The sequence below is a fragment of the Leptonotus elevatus genome, chromosome 20 (genome assembly GCF_054856555.1).
Source record: "Leptonotus elevatus isolate MCC_2025b chromosome 20, RoL_Lele_1.0, whole genome shotgun sequence".
Classification (NCBI taxonomy): Eukaryota; Metazoa; Chordata; class Actinopteri; order Syngnathiformes; family Syngnathidae; genus Leptonotus; species Leptonotus elevatus.
In genome coordinates this window covers 2984158-3003945 of record NC_141258.1, presented here as the reverse complement: position 1 = coordinate 3003945, position 19788 = coordinate 2984158, and the positions used below count along the sequence as shown (strand labels likewise).

General features: G+C 41.5%; 1 protein-coding gene across 1 annotated transcript in view; it reads right to left on the bottom strand.

Annotated features, from left to right (window-relative positions):
* Positions 1–15913, bottom strand: part of tbkbp1 (TBK1 binding protein 1) — a 29533-nt gene extending 13620 nt beyond the window's left edge. The window contains exons 1-2 of the mRNA XM_086064474.1: positions 15645–15913; positions 2926–3180 (exon numbers count right to left, since the gene is read on the bottom strand). Of these exons, the coding sequence (XP_085920600.1) occupies positions 2926–3171 (246 nt within the window). The 5' untranslated portion in view covers positions 3172–3180; positions 15645–15913. The remainder of the gene's footprint in view (positions 1–2925; positions 3181–15644) is intronic.
* Positions 15914–19788: the final 3875 nt, after the last annotated feature.

The window sequence follows — 19788 nt, the reverse complement described above, 5'->3', positions numbered from 1 at the left end:
AAAATTTGGGGCATTTTACCTTAATTTTCTACATATTTTTGATTTATTTCAACTGTTCACCAATTACCACATTCCTATTCCAAATATTTTTTAATTGTTAAAATTAAAGGCCCAAATGATGATGGTGATGATTATTATTATTTACATTTACCTCCTAACTTCAAAAATTTTTGACCGATGCCATACAAATGAAACTTGCATGTGAGTAAAAAAACAAAAAAATAACCTTAACTAAACCATGAATATACTGGGTCACTTACAGTAATTGTGAAACTCTTCTTGACTTGCGTCTGCATGATTGTACTATACTGCCCCCGGTGGCCAAGTCGTACACAGTAAAAGAGCCGCGATGAATTAATCATGATGCACAAACTGTTCCAATTTTCAAAATAAAAGCCACAAATTAAAACATTTTACATACCAAAGTCCATTTCCCACATTTCTTGACTGATTCGAACCATTCCAAATTTCACTTTTAAACTCCATTTTATTACTAAAACACATTTTTTGACTGACTCCACCTGTTTCCAAATTTCTGAATAAAAACTGTACATAATTTTTTTTTTACCTCAAATTTTCAGATTTTAATCTGTTCAGATCGTTCCTATTCAAACAATTTTTTTAAAATTCTAATTTAAATTAAATTATTTATTATTTGTATTATTATTATGTTTACCTCTAACATTTTTTTTGGGACTTACTCCAAACAAATGAACCCTGCATGTCAGTTAAAAAAAAAAAAAAAAAAACCTGAACAAAACTATGCGTGTACAGTAAATCTGAAGATGAGCGAGTCAATGCATATTATTTACCGTATATATTTGATGAGCGCTGTGTGCGTCGCGCACCCGAGTGCAGTCAGCGGGTTGAAGTGGACTCGTTTCCCGAACATGAGAGACGTGTTATGTAAGCAACATAAACGAGTACATTTGCATTTAGAATGCCTTTCGTCAGCTTCGGGCATTTGATTTTTTTTTCCTTTTTTTTTTTTCCCCTTTCTTCCCCCGTTCTGTGCGAGGGCCGCGCGAGGACTGGGTTTAACTACCTTTTTCCATTTAGCCAAACTGCTTCCTCCCTGTCTTTGCTCAGTTAAACAGCAAAAGGCACTGAGGGCCCCCAGAGACCAACCCCGCCGAAATGCTCGACTCCAAGAAAAAGAAAGTACAACAAGAGAGAGCGGCTTGAGCACGAGATGTGTTTTTGTGTGTGCGCGTGTGTGTGCGTGTGGTGAATCATGTGACGAGAGGACGCTTTAGGCAGACCCTCAACCTCATCCCACCCCTCTAAATACTCTTTGAGCACACTTGCTAACAGGATTTTGTGCGGTGAAAATGTACTAATCCATCATTTGTTATTTGTTCTGAATCTGGTTCCAGAGGCGCGGAGTACACCCTGGATTGGTTGCCAGTCAACTTCACTTCGCCGTTCGCAATTATTAAATGTCACTCTCATGGTTAAGTCAACTTTATACGAACGTACAGATTAACTCAACAACTGTGATGTCTGCCACGGAGGAGGCGGGACTTCAGACTTCCGGGTTTCACGCACGGGCGCTGTTTCCCGCGTTCCCGTCGATGGGTGCGAGTGTATTTGTGTAGCATGGGTTTCTTTTTTTTCTTGTCTTTTTTTTTATGGGGGGGGGGGGGTGAGCTGGCGTGCAGCAATTCCAGGGGGGGTGGGGGGGCAACGGCGAGAGTGAGTGTAATGGAATGGCGTGGGAGGGAGAGAGAGAAGAAAAGAGAGAGGCCCGTTTTCTATTTGGAGGAGGAAGCTTGAGTATGGGAATAAATTAAGAACAAAAAAGTCTGCTGGTGTTTTTCCAGGAAGTCCTGGAAGAAGACATTTTTGTTCGCGAGGGCATCTTGGGCCACGTTGACGATGACAAAGTGCACGCAAAAGCTGGCCGTGATAGATCGAGACCGGCGTTGCCGTGGCAACCACCCACATGGATCGGGCTCATCGCTGTACGGCAATTGGAGAGAGTGGAAAGGGAAAAAAAAAAAATGAAAGCGGACCCCTGGTGGAGCCGCGGCTCTGTCCGGGGTGCTGAAGTTGCAACATTTCAATTGGATTCAATTGTGCTGAAATGGAGCCAATGCACAACAACGGGCTTCACGGCGCTCGACATATGGAGCGCGCGTCTCACATTTTCGAGTCCCTATAAAGTGATGCGTGCATTTCTTCATTTTCAAAAGGCCGAATTTTGGATGCGGCAAAGCGTTCGTCCACGTCCAAAATATGTTTTCATGAGGTGTGAAGAAGAGTTGTGAAGAGTCACAAAGATGAGCGAGCGTCTTCCATCTGCTGAGAGTCATGTGATGACCGCTCGGCTCGTTTTTATTCGTAACATTATTTTTTTTTTGTTCGCCTCCGAGTCGAGAGCGCGTGATGGGTCGCTAGGCTAAAAAAAAAAAAACAACCTGAGAGATTTATTCCCCGCGGTGGCCATCACGCGGCACGAAAGGTGGCAAAAATACTCACAATCTGTACTTGTCGAAATGCAAACACAGCAGTGCCTTGAGACACGAGTGCCTTGACTTGAGAGCTTTTTTTAAAAAAAAGGTAGTTTTGCTTTGTTTTGAGATACAAGCAAAAATTTGAGAAAAATCTGGCAAGCATCTTTTCAAACAAGTTTCCGTGCAGTGTAAGGTAAATTTCAGTTGGTGGCGCTAAGGCATCAATAAACTGGTTTGCCAACCGCCAAATTGAAACCACAGAAGAAGAACAGCAAGGTCAATAGATTAGGTACACTCGTGGTTTGTGCTAGCATTTTCTGCGCTTGAGGTCAAGTGGGGACCAAATGTTCTTACTGTGTGAGTGAGGGCAATTTTTACTGAAAAGTAACTAAATAAAGTAACAAAGTATTTGTACTCGGATACACTCTATAACACAACGCGCCCGCCAAACAGCAAGTAGCGCGTTCACCTTGATCTCGTAGAGCTTCAGCTTCCTCTTGATGCTGCTGTTCTCGCGCTCCAGGCCGCCCAGCCGGCTTTTGATGTCCTGGTAGGCGGCGATCAGGGCGAAGTGCGACGGCGAGTAGACGTCGGCGGCGGGGAGGGGCGGCGAGCGCCACCCCACGCCGCCGCAGCCGTCCTCTTTTAGGCCCCCGCCGCCGTCGCCGGCCCCGCCCAGCAGGCCCAGCTCGCCGCCGCCGAACAGAGACTGCATGGCCTCAACCTGAACACACACACACACACACACACACACACACACACACACACACACACACACACACACACACACACACACACACACACACACACACACACACACACACACACACACACACACACACACACTCATTAAATATGAACCAATTTGCTTTCAAAGGAGACGCAAGCACATCTAAATTTGGCAGGACGGACTCGATAGACTCTTGACCTTCATATGCAATAATCCCCCGCTGTTCGTGGGGAGCAGGGATTGAGAACTGCAAAGATGGGGGGGGGGGATCAATCAAATATTTCGATACATTTGATGTTTTTACATTTTTATTTTGTTAAAAATGTAGGCAAAAATAATTGATCAAACTGTACATCTTGTTTCACTATCTTAAAGAGTTCAAGTTGTATTTAAATTTACAGTAAAAAATTTGCATCTAATCATTAAAGGGGAAGTCTACACCCCCCCTATTTTTTGGGACAATAATATGTTCTATACAGCCCCACGAGTCTAAATACGGTATTCTGATTAATATTACATTTTTGGAATATAAATTATGAAGCCAAATCCAGCCGTTTTTATACATCTCAGGGGGCGGCCATTTTGCCACTTTGACATCACAGTTGCTCAGGGCAACAACCAATCACAGCTCACCTGTTTTCTGAAGCTGAGCTATGATTGGTTCTTGGCTGAATTTTGCTCCATAACTATGACTTATATACCACAAATGTAATATTAATCCGAATGTCCCGTTTAGACGAGTGAGGTAATGTTGCTCAGGTCTCAGGTAACAACCAATCACAGCTCAGCTTAAAAAAACAGGTGAGCTGTGATTGGTCGTTGCCTGACCCCTGAGCAACTGTGATGTCATCTTCAGTCGACAGCACGTGGCAAAATGAGATTTGAGATGGATAAAAACGGCTGGATTTTGTTGCTTTTGTTGCTTAACTCATATTCTACTGCTGCATAGAATAGAATATATTAAAAAAAATGGGGGGGTTGACTTCCCCTTTAAAACTTGGCTTCATTTTATTTTTAAACGAGTACTAGAGTTGGCCTGCCAGCAGTCCAGACCTGGACTGTTGAATAACTATCATATTAAATATTAAATATCCTATTAGTGTATTCCATTGAATGTGGGTCAAAAAGGAATTTGTGAAATGTTTGTTATTTCCATTTTACATAACATCCTCACTGTTATTGGCGTTTGTATAATCAGACTAACGGTTCTACCCGTCCTCGATGCCCATTCGTTTCCCAAATATTTTACCGCGCCTTTATATTTAGAACACGGAGGCTCCAGTATCGATGCAACAATCCAATCCAGCGGATCCATACGCATACGCAACGCCTCTCTGACCTTATTAAGTGAATCCGTCAAATGTGGTTTCACAGCTTGCGGGCACGCCAACGCAATGAATTCCATCCCGTCCTTTTCGATGGCGCTTATCCTCACTCGCCTCTCCTGGTCTGGACTGGTCGCCAGCCAATCGCAAGGCATACGTGAACCATTCGCCAGGACAATTTGGGGACAATTTGCTGTCTTTATGCGTTAATATGTTTTCACAACAACAAAAGTTCTCTTATATTAGTATTAGGGCTGCGTATAAATATTTTTGCGACTTTATAAAGTGGCAAATTATCGAGGGTTTTTTTTGCAAATTTTCCACTTTATAAACTCACAAATTTGCCACTTTATAAAATTGCAAATTTACTATTTTTTTCCACAAATTTGCCACTTTATAAACTCACAAATTTGCCACTTCATAAAGTTGCAAATTTATGAGTTTTTTTGCAAATTTTCCACTTTATAAACTCACAAATTTGCCACTTTATAAAATTGCAAATTTACTTTTTTTTCTCGCAAATTTGCCACTTTATAAACTCACAAATTTGCCACTTTATAAAATTGCAAATTTACTTTTTTTTTCGCAAATTTGCCACTTTATAAACTCACAAATTTGCCACTTCATAAAGTTGCAAATTTACGAATTTTTTTGCAAATTTGCCACTCAATAAAGTTGCAAGTGTACGAGTTTTTTTCTCAAAATATTGCCCCAACCCAAAATTGTTTTTATTCGTGGCTCTAATACGCCGTCGTAAAAAAACTAACTAAAAGTCCTCACAAAAAAAAAAAACTCACTGCACTCGTATATTCCGTCTGACACAGATGTCGCCTCCTACACAATTGTGCACGTACACACCATACGATACATAAGCGCACGCAGGCGCCTCACTGCACGCATGTACACGCAACTGCATTTTCGCACCCACGCACACGCCCACACTCCCACTTTATGTATGCACTGTAGTTCATACATGAATCATGGAGGTGAGCAGCTGCAGTCATCACGCATGCACACGATTGATGTTGACTTGAAGGAAGTGACACGTCGGCACGCAAAGTCGCTTTGAATGCAAATTGGTCGCGCATGTGTGTGTGTGTGTGTGTGTGTGTGTGCGGTCGCACGTGCGCCTTTGTGGCAAAGTGTTTGCGATGAGTGTCGGCGTCCTTGTGCAAGGACGCAGTTTGGTTCTCCCTCGCTGCCGCACACTCTCAAGTGGATGTGTGTGTGGTTTTACAGGAAGTGGTGTCCAAGGGGGGGGGGGAGGAGTCTGACCCCAGAGTGGGGAAGGTGCACAAACTCTGAAATGTACTTAAATGCAAAAAGTGAAAATGAATTTTTGGTTTGCCAATTATTCAAAAATGACATACGACTGTGCTTGCTCTTGGTGTCAGTTGCTATTATTGTGGTAACCACGGCAACCGGCCACCGTTCTCTTCCCTCGGCCTGCCGCGTCTTTCTTTCCGGAGCAATGACGACGTGACAGGGATGTACTTGAGTGAACCGCGACATCAGAATGCTCGTCACCATCTAATCACCAGATCGGTCTATTTACCGGGTTTCATTACAGAGGCGTGTTTGCCGTATATCGTTCCAGATATTAGACCGTGTCATCAGGACATTTGGATCTGTGATTTGTGATTAATTGTTAGTTAACTAGTGATTAATTACAATAAAACATTTGAATCGCCTGACGGGCCTAATTAAAAAAAAAAATCTTAAAAATGAGGGGCATTTAATCGTAATGATAATTTTATATCTGTTATAAATGTACAATTAAAACAATTCTAGGTTTTCATAGTTCACATCAATTTTTGACGTCTATAGTCGTCAATGGCAGTGAATGAGTTAAATAGGGTCTCCATCCAAATGTTAGATGGTGTCGTCAGACTTCCTTTTTGCGCCACCTACTGGACTTCATTCCAGACGTGAGATTGCATCACACACTTTTGTCACCATCTATTGACTGGATTCCATTCCAGAGATCTTGTCTCCGTCCATTTATTGGAATTCACTGAAGACATAAGACGGTATCATCACGTGCTTGTCTCGGTCTTGTTACTGGATTTCATTCTAAGATGCGGACTATCACCAATAATGTAACAAACATTTGCTGGGACTTACTGGGAAGCGTCATCGAGTGGATATTTTTAGTCGCTCCACCGGGAACGCGAGCCGTCCAACAAGCAACGACAGTCAAGTGGGTAACCTGCTTCTTTTTTTTTTTTCTTTTTTTTCCCTCAACACACAAGAAAGAAACGAGCGGATCCCTGCTGAGCATGGACAGATTTTCTGGAAGTACAGTATGCTATCGCAGGCTGTGGAACACCATAGGGGGGGAAATGGGCCTACGTTATGTTTGTTGCTTTCAACGTCAAAAGTCGTACCAAAAATAACACTTTTGTGGTCAGAGGTGGCAAATCCGGGGTCCTGATGGTAAAAACCCTGCCACAGTTTGGCTTTAGTCCCAGATGCAAGCTAGCTCACTCCCATGGTGCTTGTTTACCTTTTAGGGAGCTAGCTCGCTAGCTAGTATCAGGGTCTAAGGCCAGCTAGGAAGCTAGCTAGCTAGCACCTGGGGCTAAAGCCAAACGGTGGCAGGGTTTTTACTTTATGGACCTGGATTTGCCACCTCTGTTTATGGTACCCTTTGTTTGGCAAAAAGCAAACATGAAAATGACTGTCCTGGCCACTTTTTCTTCATCGCATCTACTGTATGAGTAGTGTAATATGTCCATTTGTAGTACACTGCCCCCTAGGGGGCAAGCACAACATGGCATCCGTAGGCGGAGGCAGTCAGCAGTCACGTGACACGTCCGTCCAAGTCGTCGCATTCCGTCAGGTGGTCTCCTAAGAAACCAGGTGTCCTCCAAGAAACGGAATGTTTTGATTTAAAAAAAAAAATCTATATTTTCACATTCCTGTAACATCTTCATCGATTCTTTTTTTTCTGACAGTGAGTCAGAATAAGCAGCGGCCTCCACCTTCCAACTTGTGAAGGAACGTCTCGTTCGGCCTTCAGGAGCTTCTTTGCCGCGTGAGTGATGGCCTTGCCTCTTCTGGCTTTTCTTTGTCTCGCCGCCTCCTCCTCCTCCCGCCCGGCATGTTTTCCCCGCCTGCTCGTCGAGTGCCTACTTTGTCCTCTTTCCAGGTCGCCATGGTGACGGGAGGTTGCGCCGCCCGGCGACGGCTGGCGCTTCCGAGCACCTCGGCTCGATCGTAACTCACAACAACGGCGGCGGCGGCGGCGGCGGCGGCGGCAGCGGCGCTCTTGTATCCTCTTCTCCTGGAAGCTCGCTCTCGGAAGATCGTCAACGAGGCAAACGGAGGAAAGGGATTCGGTCAGATCAGCTAACAATTAGAGCTAGAAATGGTCGCCAGTCAACGCCAGGACACAAATGCATCAATCCATCCATCTTGACTACGACTCACAGATAAAAGCAAGTGGCTTATAGATGTTACATAAACATTATTCACACTGCACTTAATGTATGTCAAAAATGTGTGGAGTGTTGTTGTGGATGTTTTTTATTTATTTTATTGCAAACAAGAAATACACAATTATTTAACTAAACTAATTTAAGCACCACTGTCAAAATTAATTAAAACTAAATACATTTGGGGGAAAAAACTAAGAATGAAATAAAAACTAAATATTTTTTTTAATTAAAAGATGTATAGATAAACGCATTCATCCATCCGCCATCTTGACTACGACTCTCAGATAAAAGCAAGTCACTTATAGATGTTAGAGTTCGGATGCATCTAAGTGTACAAGCAATATTATTCACACTGCACTTATTATTTACGCTGCACTTAATGTATGTCAAAAGTCTGTGGAGTGTTGTTGTTGATGGTTGTTTTAAAAACTCCTAAAAAAAAATTGCACACAAGAAATACACAACAATTTTTTTCAACTTAAACTAATAAAAACTAAAATAAATGAAGCATTTTTGAAAAAAAAAAACCCCACTAAGAAGCCCAAAATTAATTAAAATTAAATAAATTTGAGAGAGAAAAAAAAGAATTAAATAAAAACTACCTATAATGAAAATGATAAAGAACTAAATTTAATTAAAAAATAAATAAAACTAAGAACGAAATAAAAAGTCAAAAGTCTGGGGTGTTGTTGATGCACACAAGAAATACACAACAATAAAAAATAAAAATAAAACTATACTAAAACTAATGAAAACTCAACTAAATGAAACATTTTTGAAAGAATGTCAAAATGAATTAAAACTAAATAAATTTGAGGGAAAAAAAACTAAGAAAGAAATAAAAACTACCGATAATGAAAATTATAAAGAAAAAAATGAAATGGGGGGGGGGGAAAAAAAAGAACAAAAACTAAGAATAAAATAATAATAATAATGCTTTTCTAGACACTCATAGACACTTTACAATGGAATGGAACCATTATTCATGCACTCACACATTCACACTGTGATGGCGGTAAGCTACTTAAGTAGCCACAGCTGTCCTGGGGGCAGACTGACGGAAGCATGGCTGCCAGTGTGCGCCTACAACCCCTCCGACCACCACCACCAAACATTCACACCTTCCATACTCCAGTGTGAGTAGCACTGGAGGCAATGTGCGTGAAGTGCCTTGCCCAAGGACACGACGACACATGACTTGCGGGAATCGAACAGCCGACTTTCTGGTTACTGAACGACCGTCTCGACACCCCGTTAACTCTTTGACTGCCAGACGTTTTCAGAAAAGGGATGCCGCCAGTGCCAGCCGATTTAAGCATTTTGACTGATTTTCAAGGTCCACAGAAAATGTTCTGTTTGGACTATGGAAACACACGTACTACCAAATGAAAGATTGGACTTTCATCTTTCATCAGAAAAAAAGAGTTTGTTTCTACCTTATTCCGTTCTTTAGTAATCAACAATAGAAAATGGTTAGTTTGACCCAATTTCGCCTGTGTTGGACCAAAATACGGAGAAATCAAGCTTTTAGTGAAACGATATTATTTCATGCATTCTAGTGAATTTGACACTTCTTTTTGTCCATGAATGATGCCACAAACACCTAAATAGTGCTTTACTTCTATAAAACACTACCACCAAGAATGAAAAAGTGTTTTTTGATAGCAAAATACGTTTATTTACATTCAACAGTGTAACAATTTGACAACAATTTGGCAAACTATTTACAAATGTGTGCAACTGTGGTGCTATTTACAAATATGTGGATGTTTCAACGACAGTTTTTCTTTGTGTAACACTCTCCTGCGTGCAAGAAGACGCAACAGCATTTGCATGATCCATTTTATCCACTCCATTCATGGTGGCATCGTAGTCCAGAAACAGTGTCTTCTCCGTGATCAGACTGTACCCGCTCCTCCGATGAATATGCATTGGACTCGGGGTACTCTTCATTGTCCGATCGAATGTCCGCTTGTGCAGCTCCGCGTTTTCCGGCCTTAGCAGCGCTAGCCGCGCTAGCCGCGCTAGCCGCGCTTTGCCGATGAGGCTTACTACTTGTTCATAACAGTCACGCCAAAGCTTCCAACTTTGGCGTAGAGCTCGTTGTCATCTTCATCATCATCATCAATCTGCATTGGTCGATGCCAACTCTCCATCGCCCGATCGAATGTCCGATTGTGTAGAAGTACCCGGCCGGCTATTGTGCGCGTTTTCCGGCCTTAGCAGCGCTAGCCGCGCTAGCCGCGCTTAGCCGTGAGGCTTACTACGTGTTCATAACAGTCACGCCAAAGCTTCCAACTTTGGCGTAGAGCTCGTTGTCATCATCATCGTTGACATCAATGCGCTTTTTAGTATTGATTGATGCTTTCCGTCTTTGAAAAAAATGCTCAAGCTGAGCTGCTTGTAACCGGTTGCTTGGTCAAGCCATTGTGGCTTGGATCAGCCATTGTCTCCTCAACACTCTAGCTCCGCCTCACGTCTTCTACTGACGCCCACGGTGGGCGGCCCATCCAACCTTGTGCAAAGAGAGTCATCGCTGCCCTCTAGGGGCCAAAACGAGTCTTTGACTAATCAGATCAGCCTGATACTTTCAGCACAGCTGCCCAAGGCTTTCCTGCACCCGTTTTTGAAAAAAAAAAAAAAAACATAGGGGACGTCTTTTAACGTCCTCGGCGCCCTTCCCTAGGTTTATGCTAAACGTTTTATAACGTTTATGGCAGTCAAAGAGTTAATGAAAACTAACGACATAACTAATTAAACATATCCAATATGATCTATAACCGATTGCTCGCCACTCCAGATGTCAAAATCAAGGCACACGCAACATCAGTACACATACGGACAAACATGCTAACCGCTCCTCGACTGTGCCGGCCGTTAGCGGCATCAAAAGGTGCGCACGCGAGCGTCTTCCCACTCAAGCTGGTAACGGTGGAGGTGTTGTTTCCACAAATCATCAAAGAGTCGCTTTTGGCACAGCAGCAGCTTAGAGACGCGTGCGTCAGCTATTTTCTTCGCGCAACGCAAGCCGCCAGACTGCCACTGTCTGGCGGGATGACACGCGCGCGCTCAAAGACACGCTTGGACTCCGGCCGGGGGGAAATCAACGACACTCAAATGTCATCCAGTGAGAAACATCTGGAAAATGTTGCAGCGTTTGAAAGCGATGGGAAATTACCATTTGGGCTTGCTCACCCATCAGGGATAAAAAAAAAAGAAAAAAAAGAAAACAGTCAAATTTATTTTCCTGCCTATTTCTGGAAAGGGGGCCAAGATCTGTACTGAGAAGTAAAAAAATTTGTAGTGTATAAGTAGTTCATGCGAGAGCATTTCACTCGTGTATCCTAGAGAATAAATTTTCAGTAGTGCGTGAGAGCATTTTAGTAAACCATAAGAGCACTTCAGTAGTGCAAATGAGAGAATTTTCTCAAGAGTGAAAACATTTTCTGTAAAATGTGAGAGCATTTCATTATGAATTAGATTATTTCAGTAGTGAATGCGAGAATGATTCAGTAGGATCTTACAGCATGTCAGTAGTGTGTGAGCAAAAACATTTTCAATGGTGTTTAAGAATAGTATATACGAGTGTATATGAGATTGATTCAGTAGTGACATGATATTTCAGTAGTGTGAGAGTGGTTCAGTAGTGTGTAAGAGCATGTCAGTAGTGTGTGAGCAAAAACATTTTCAATAGTGAATGAGAGCTTTTCACTAAGAATGAGGTTATTTCAGTAATATATATGAGAGTGGTTCAGTAGTGTGTAAGAGCATGTCAGTAGTGTGTGAGCAAAAACATTTTCAATAGTGAATGAGAGCTTTTCACTAAGAATGAGGTTATTTCAGTAATATATATGAGATTGATTCAGTAGTGTGGGAGAGCATGTCAGAAGTGTGTGAGTAAAAATGTTTTACTACCGCTGTGTGGGTGCTTCAGTAGTGCTGTAATATTTCACTAGTGAATGTGAGAGTGGTTTAAATACTGTGGTAACTTTTCTTTAGAGCTGAGATTATTTCAGTAGTGCATGTGAGAGTGGTCAGTAGTGTGTGAGCAAAATCAATTTCAGTAGTGTTTTAGTGGGGTGTGAGAAATGTGAAAACAATTCAGTAGTGTGTGAGAGCATGTAAGAGCTGTCAGGGCAAAAACACTTTCAGTAGAATGTGAGATTATTCCAGTAGTGCATGTGAGATTATTTCAGTTTGAGCGTGTTTAAGTGCTGTGTGAGAGTGCTTCAGTAGTGTGTGTGATATTTTATCAGTGTATGCGAGAGTTTCAGTAGTAAATGTGATTGTGTATGAGCAAAAACTTTTTCGGTTGCAAACTATGAAAGCGTTTTAATAATAACGTGTCCTCAATGATGTCCCCGACGGCCTCTCATACAAAGAATGTTCTCCTTTTCTTTTTCTTGAGTTTATCAGAGCGTCTTACGTAAAGCTCTGTCCTGTACTTACTCACACGGTGTACTATGAGAGCAGAGCGGTAGGCGGTCGGCCAGGCAACATGCCGAGTGAGGGACGAAAATGAAACGATGCGAGCTTCACTTTCTCAGCGTGCATGTGTGTGTGCGCGCGTGTATAGTATGTGTGAGAGGGCGTGTAGTGTGTGCCCAGCGGTGATGCTGCTGCAGCGTGAGATAAATGATCTCATATATCAAAGCTCAGCCCCGCAGGCCCCCCCCGAGCACCAAGGTCCGGCAGAGCCGCCGAAAAAGTCTCGGCATGCATGGCAGTTGTGTCAGTCAGCCAGCTAGCTTGCGCGTTGCTACACTTTTAGCGATAGCTTTATTAGCGCTTTTGTCCTTAAGTAGTAAATTGACGAGTTTTTGAAGCTGGGTCGATTTTTTTTTTGTTTTTGCTTTGCTTAATGGTTTCTGACTGAGAAGACGCTCTACCACTAGATGGCGGTAGTGAACTTCACAAGATCCGGCCTCCATTCCATCAGTTCGTAAGGTTAGCTCGCGATGAAAGTGCAGATATTTGTTGTTTTGTTCTCATGTTTTGCATTCTTTCAATTGGCCAGGCACTCTTTCTGCCAACTGCTTCACATCTGTCTTTCATGGAGTCGACCAACTCATATTTAGGTGCATATTGTAAGCACTGTTTATGAGAACTGCTTCACATCTGTGTTGCATGGAGTTGTCAACTATTGGGGGGGGGGGGTCTGAAAACTACTTCACACCTGTTTTGGATGGAGACCACCAACAAACACTATATTTGTATACACAGTGTTTATAACAACTACTTCACATCTGTATTGGATGGAGTTGTCAACTAACATTTATTTGGGGGTGAAAAGTCGGAAAACTGCTTCACATCTGTTTTGGATGGAGTCCACCCACAAACAGTATATTTGTAAAAGCATTTTGGATGGAGTCCACCAATAAATGTATAAGCATTGTTTAGGACAACTACTTCAAATCTGTATTGCATTGAGTTGACCAACTAACACTTAATTTTATGGGCACTTTTCCTATCAACTGCTTCACATCTGTCTAGCATGGAGTCAGCCAACTCATATTTAGTTGCATACTGTAAGCACTGTTCATGAGAACTGCTTCACATCTGTATTGGATGGAGTCCACCAACAAACAGTATATTTGTATAAGCAATGTTTATAACAACTACTTCACATCTGTATTGCACGAGTCGATCAACTAACATTTAATTTTATGAGCACTTTTCCTATCAACTGTTTCATATCTGTGTTGCATGGAGTGGTCCAACTAACAATACAAATAAAATATTGTTTCTGACAAATACTTCACAGCTGTGGTGCATGGACTTGACCAACTAATATTTAATTGTATGAGCACTGCTTCACATTTGTGTTGCATTGGGTCATCCTAAGTAGTCGTATAAACAATTTTTAAAAACTGCTTCACATCAGTGTTGCATGGAATCATCTAGTTTCCTGTTTCCTGCCTTGACACTGTTTTGGTCATCTGTTACAAGGAATTGATCCACTAATGTTTTAACTCTATAGCCCCTATTTCTAGAGCTGCTTCTTATCTATATTGCATGGAATCCACTTAGTAATAGTTGCGTCGGCGCAGTGTCTGAATAGCGCTTTGCACCTGTGTTACATGAAGCCGAGCAAGTAATATTTAGCTGCAAATGCGCCGTCGCCCAGAACGGCCGTTTACGCGTGTGCTCCGTTTCTGTTTTTAACAGCGTGGGAAAAGCAAAACACCTGAGCAGCAAGAACAAGGCCTGCTGGCTGACAGCTGTGCTGCCGTTTAGCATCGTTCCACAGAGCCAACACATCTGCTGCTTAGGTGACAATTTTCTCACCCTGATTGCGTCAGTAACACGCACGCACACACACAAATGGTCAGCTGGCATCAAGGCAGCTCAAAATAAAAGCCGACAAATCCGCTGCGATGACAACACTGAATAAAAAAGAGAGCAATCAATTACATTGGCAGCGCGATGCTACGCTAACTCGTCGCCAAGTCAGACGTGGCTGACACAACACAAGCAGTGGTGGCAAAAGTACTCATATTCTGTACTTAAATGGTAAATAGTATCAATTCAGCTCAAGTAAAATAAAATAAAAGTGCAGACTCTTGTAAAATGTAGATTTTTTAAAACGATATAAAACAATTAATCGACAACTAATCAATTATGGAATTAAGTGATAATTATTTATTATTTTATTTATTGATTATTGATTGACCGTTTTGAGAAATTTCAGCCTCTCGAAAGCAAATATTTTCAGTTTTTTTTAGACCTCTATAAAAGCAGACTGATGAGTATTGTATCCAAATATGATATTTACAATGAAACAATGATCGACATTTTTGCTTATAACATGGAACAAACCAGTAACTGAATCATAAAAAAAAATCATGCAAGTGCATTTTCTCCAATGTCAATTTGAAAAAAGTCCTGTTTTTTAAAATAGGAAATTAAAATGGTTTTTGGGCCTGATTCATGGATTTATCGACAAAATAATTGACAGTTTAATTGCGTATTAAAATATCATATATATGCACTCACATTTTTTAAACACGATTTTCCGATTTAAAAAAAAAATGTTTTTGCCTTGACCTGTTTCCGCAAAGATTCAGGAAATGTGCTTTAATCTAAAAAAATAAAATAAAATAAAAATATTTGAAATTTGATTTTAAGGCCATATTGCCCAGCCCAAACTCATCCAATCAGAGTACTCTGATGTCCTCGCTACGCTTCTCCCAACCACTAGGCGGTGTATTTGACAACAATTCAGGGATGTTCTATGATCTGTTACGATGCTAACTAAGTAGTTGCGTCCTGATTTTTTTGTCTCATCATTTGTCAGCATTCAGTCCCACAAAGTTCATACCTGCAATCAACTTCAGCTCGGCTCTAAACACGAGACGAGTGACGTTCAAGACAACCGGGTTGCTAAATATGTTTTGAGCTCCTTTTGTCTCCTTCCTGCAAAGTGCAAAACGTGAGCTACTTTTCCATCCTCCTCATCCTCCCTTCCATCACCCGGCCTGCGTTTGCAACTCATGTTGCAGTCTTGTCATAAGAGCGTGTAAAAAAAATAATAATAATAATACTCCTTCGAACGTACGTTTTGAACCACGACATGATGTTGCTGCGCGCGCGCGCGTGCGTGTGTGTGAGTTGCTAACAGCAAGCCAACATGGCTGCGCGTCCACGAGCGCCGTGGAGGTGCAAAGATACGGGGATCGGATTTGAAACTCACGCTCTGCTGCCGCGGAGCGATCCGCCGTGGAAGGCATGGCCGGCTGCAGCGTGCGGTAAGCGGGCACGTCCGCGGAAGAAAAGGCACTCCCTTGTACTCCTCCCTCTTGGCTCTCCGGAGCAGCAGAACGGAAGCGAGCGGAAGAGCCGAGCACAAGCACGCCGCCTGTAGTCGCCCGTGTGCGGCGCGGCTCAGCCTTCACATCGCGCTCTGTGGAGGAGGAGGAGGAGGAGGAGGAGGAGGAAGAGGAGGAGGAAGATGATGCTGATGATGCTGATGATGTCGCGCGAATAGGAGCGTCAGTCTCTCTCGCTCTCGCTGGCGATGACGCCACGTTCATTAAGAATGACGATGGGAATATTTTATATATTTTTTCCCATATTCCCGTATGCAGTGTGCACAAAAAGTAAGGAGGTCAACTCGGATGACTTGCTGAGGTTTTTTGTTGTTGGTCGACTTAATTGTGGTTGTCATGTATTACGTTTCACATAATGTGAAGTGAAACTGACTTCAGTGGCAGAATTTTCAGAACATTCACGGGAAATGACCAAATTGACACTAAAATGGCAGACTTCCTGTGTCTTTTTACGCTTGGTTGTTGAGAATTTTTTTGCGGGTCTAGTCACAATAGACATGTCTACCTAATTTCATTGTATTTAGAGGCTGAATTTTCAAAACAACCTTCCTGTGTCTTTTTGGGCATGGCTGTCTGAGACATTTTTGTGGGTCCTCTCGTTCCAGACACACATACAAAATTTCTAATTGCTAAGTGAAAGTAGATTTTTTTTTTTGGCGATGAGGACTTTCTGTAAATATTTAAGCATAGCTTCTTGAGACTTTTTTGTGGATCTGCTTGTGATAAACATGCCTACCAAATTTGATGTTGCTAAGTCAAACTAGCATAAGGGGCTGCATTTTTAAATAATTGAAAAGAGCCTTGGAAATGACCAAATTGTCACCAAAATGGCAGCATTGAACCAAAATGGGAGACTTCCTGTATATATTTAAGCATAGCTTCTTGAGACTTTTTTGTGGGTCTATTTGCGGTAAACATGCCCACCAAATTTGATGTTGCTAAGTCAAGCTGGCATAAGGGGTTGAATTTTTTAATAATTGAAATTACCAAATTGTCACTAAAATGGCGGCATTGAACCAAAATGGCAGATTTCCTGTGAGCATTAAAGTATAGCTTTTTGAGACTTTTTTGTGGGTCTACTTGATATAAACATGCCCACCAAATTTGATGTTGCTAAGTCAAACTAGCATAAGGGGCTGCATTTTTAAATAATTGAAAAGAGCCTTGGAAATGACCAAATTGTCACCAAAATTGGCAGCATTGAACCAAAATGGGAGACTTCCTGTATATATTTAAGCATAGCTTCTTGAGACTTTTTTGTGGGTCTATTTGAGGTAAACATGCCCACCAAATTTGATGTTGCTAAGTCCGGCTGGCATAAGGGGCTGAATTTTTAAATAATTGAAATGACCAAATTGTCACTAAAATAGCGGCATTGAACCAAAATGGCAGATTTCCTGTGAGCATTAAAGCATAGCTTTTTGAGACTTTTTTTGTGGGTCTACTTGAGATAAACATGCCCACCAAATTTAATGTTGCTAAGTCAATCTGCTATAAGGGGCTGAATTTTTAAATAATTGAAAAGAGCCTTGGAAATGACCAAATTGGCAGCATTGAACCAAAATGGGAGACTTCCTGTATATATTTAAGCATAGCTTCTTGAGACTTTTTTGTGGGTCTATTTGAGGTAAACATGCCCACCAAATTTGATGTTGCTAAGTCCAGCTGGCATAAGGGGCTGGATTTTTAAATAATTGAAATGACCAAATTGTCACTAAAATGGACAAAAATTTAACCAAAATGGCAGATTTCCTGTGAGCATTAAAGCATAGCTTTTTGAGACTTTTTTTGTGGGTCTACTTGAGATAAACATGCCCACCAAATTTGATGTTGCTAAGTCAAACTGGCATAAGGGGCTGACTTTTAAAATAATTGAAATTACCATATTGTCACTAAAGTGGCGGCCCGGAACCTAAATGGCAGATGAGAGGACATGCAATCTTGAGACTTTTTTTGTGGGTTTACTTGAGATAAACTTGCCCACCAAATTTGATGTTGCTAAGTCAAACTGGCATAAGGGGTTGCATTTTTAAATAATTGAAAGTAGCCTTTGAAATGACCAAATTGTCACTAAAATGGCGGCCTTGAACCAAAATGGCAGATGAGAGGACATGCGATCTTGAGGCTTTTTTTGTGGGTTTACCTGTCTTCGAGATGCCTACCATATTACATGTTATCATGAAACTGGCTTTAGTGATTGAGTTTTCAAATCATTTGAAGAACCAAATCGACCCCGTGTCTGTTTCATATCAAAATAGCAGACCTCTTGACTTTTGAGGCATGACTTTCTGAGACTTTTTTTTTTTGTGTGTGTGTGTGGCTCTGCTCATCATAATCCGGAGAGTTCCATCAGCTCCTCCTTTTAGACTTTTTTTGGTTTTTATTTTGGGGGCAAAGCAAGCAGGCAAGCCAGTCAGCAACAGCGCGCACAATAAATAACACGCTGGTGGGCGTTTCTTATGTAAGCGCCTGTATACAACCTGCTCGCTTGTGATGTTCCTCATCCCTTTTTCCTCACTGATTCATTCGAGAGGCCTTATGGCCAAGAAAATATCTATTTTACAAATAGGACGCAATGATCCAAAACTTCTGTGACTGTCGTCATCCCGGGAGAGTGAAGGCATACTTGTGTCAGGTGGTAGAGTTGAAAGGTCAGCACCAGGCTTCTTCTTGATGTGTTAGTTATTCATATGAGGTTATTAGCCACAGGCTACAGAACATAAATATTGTATATGAATATGCTAATTCTAATGCTACACTTCATCCGCAGTTCTTCTGTGGGCGAAATCGTCTTTCTTCCCCGCCTCAGATGTCATAATGCGCCCAGTTAAAGATAAGCATCGGTAAAGAGCACCAGGAGGGGGCACTGTTGCAGTTGCACATTTCTTCCAGGAGGGGGCACTGTCGAGTGAAATTGGCTTAATAGGCTGAACGTTCACAAATTCAAAGCGCCCTAGAAAATGACCAAATTGACCTTAAATTGATGTTTCAAACCAAAATTGGTAGTCTATCAGTTTTCAGGTATGAGTTGTTGAGTTATTTGTGGCAGGTGTGTACTTTTTTTTTTATCCACGCCGCACGTCACGATCACGAGAACATGTTGTTCCAAGTAGGCAACATCCTCCTGCACGATCCTGGTAGAGGTCCAGTTGCGCCATTTGGTAAGGCCACGCTGACGGCGGGAATAGGAGCTGACCAGTAGTAGGAATGCCGGCTGATGGAAAACTACTAGCGGGGGTGGGGGTAAGACAACCCATCCCAAACAGAACACACACTGCTCAGTGGAGAGTTTCCAGTAGATAAACAGCTGGAGATTCTTCAATGATGATACCAAAAGGTCCTCATTTAAACTACAGTATTTACTTACTGTATTGAAGTTGTCGTCGTTATCCAGTTATGACGACGGTGGTTCGCTTTAAATCGGGTCAAAAGTCATTTTTGACGACGTGCTTCACCTTCTGAGATTTAAATTGATATTGAACAAAATGAAAGTCCACAAAACACGAGTTCATGTGAACCCGCAGTTCCTCCTCATTTTAGATGGATATCTCAGGATTTACAAGGTGTACAGTCGTACTTAAAAAAATAAAATGATTTTAAAAACTATTTTTTATATATTTATATATTTTTTTTAATTTTATAATAATAAATAATAATTTAAAAATAATTTTAAATATATATATATATATATATATATATATATATTAGGGGTGTAACAAAAAACTATTCAAATTGGTTTTGATTTGACGAACCAAATGGAATGCTTGCATTCTTAAATCGTTTCGCATCCCATGTATCGAAATACGCATCAAGTCGTCATTTATGAGAGACCTAAGCCAAATATAAATCAGTTTGATGTTGCCGATAATTTGTGTTTTTGTTACATTTAGTTAACTTGAATGGTTTAGTTTTTTTACATGTTACTTAGTTAGTATTCCTAAACATGACAAAAGCTACACTGAATCAAAAACGCGACGTCCTTGAATCATATCATACCCCATGTATAGT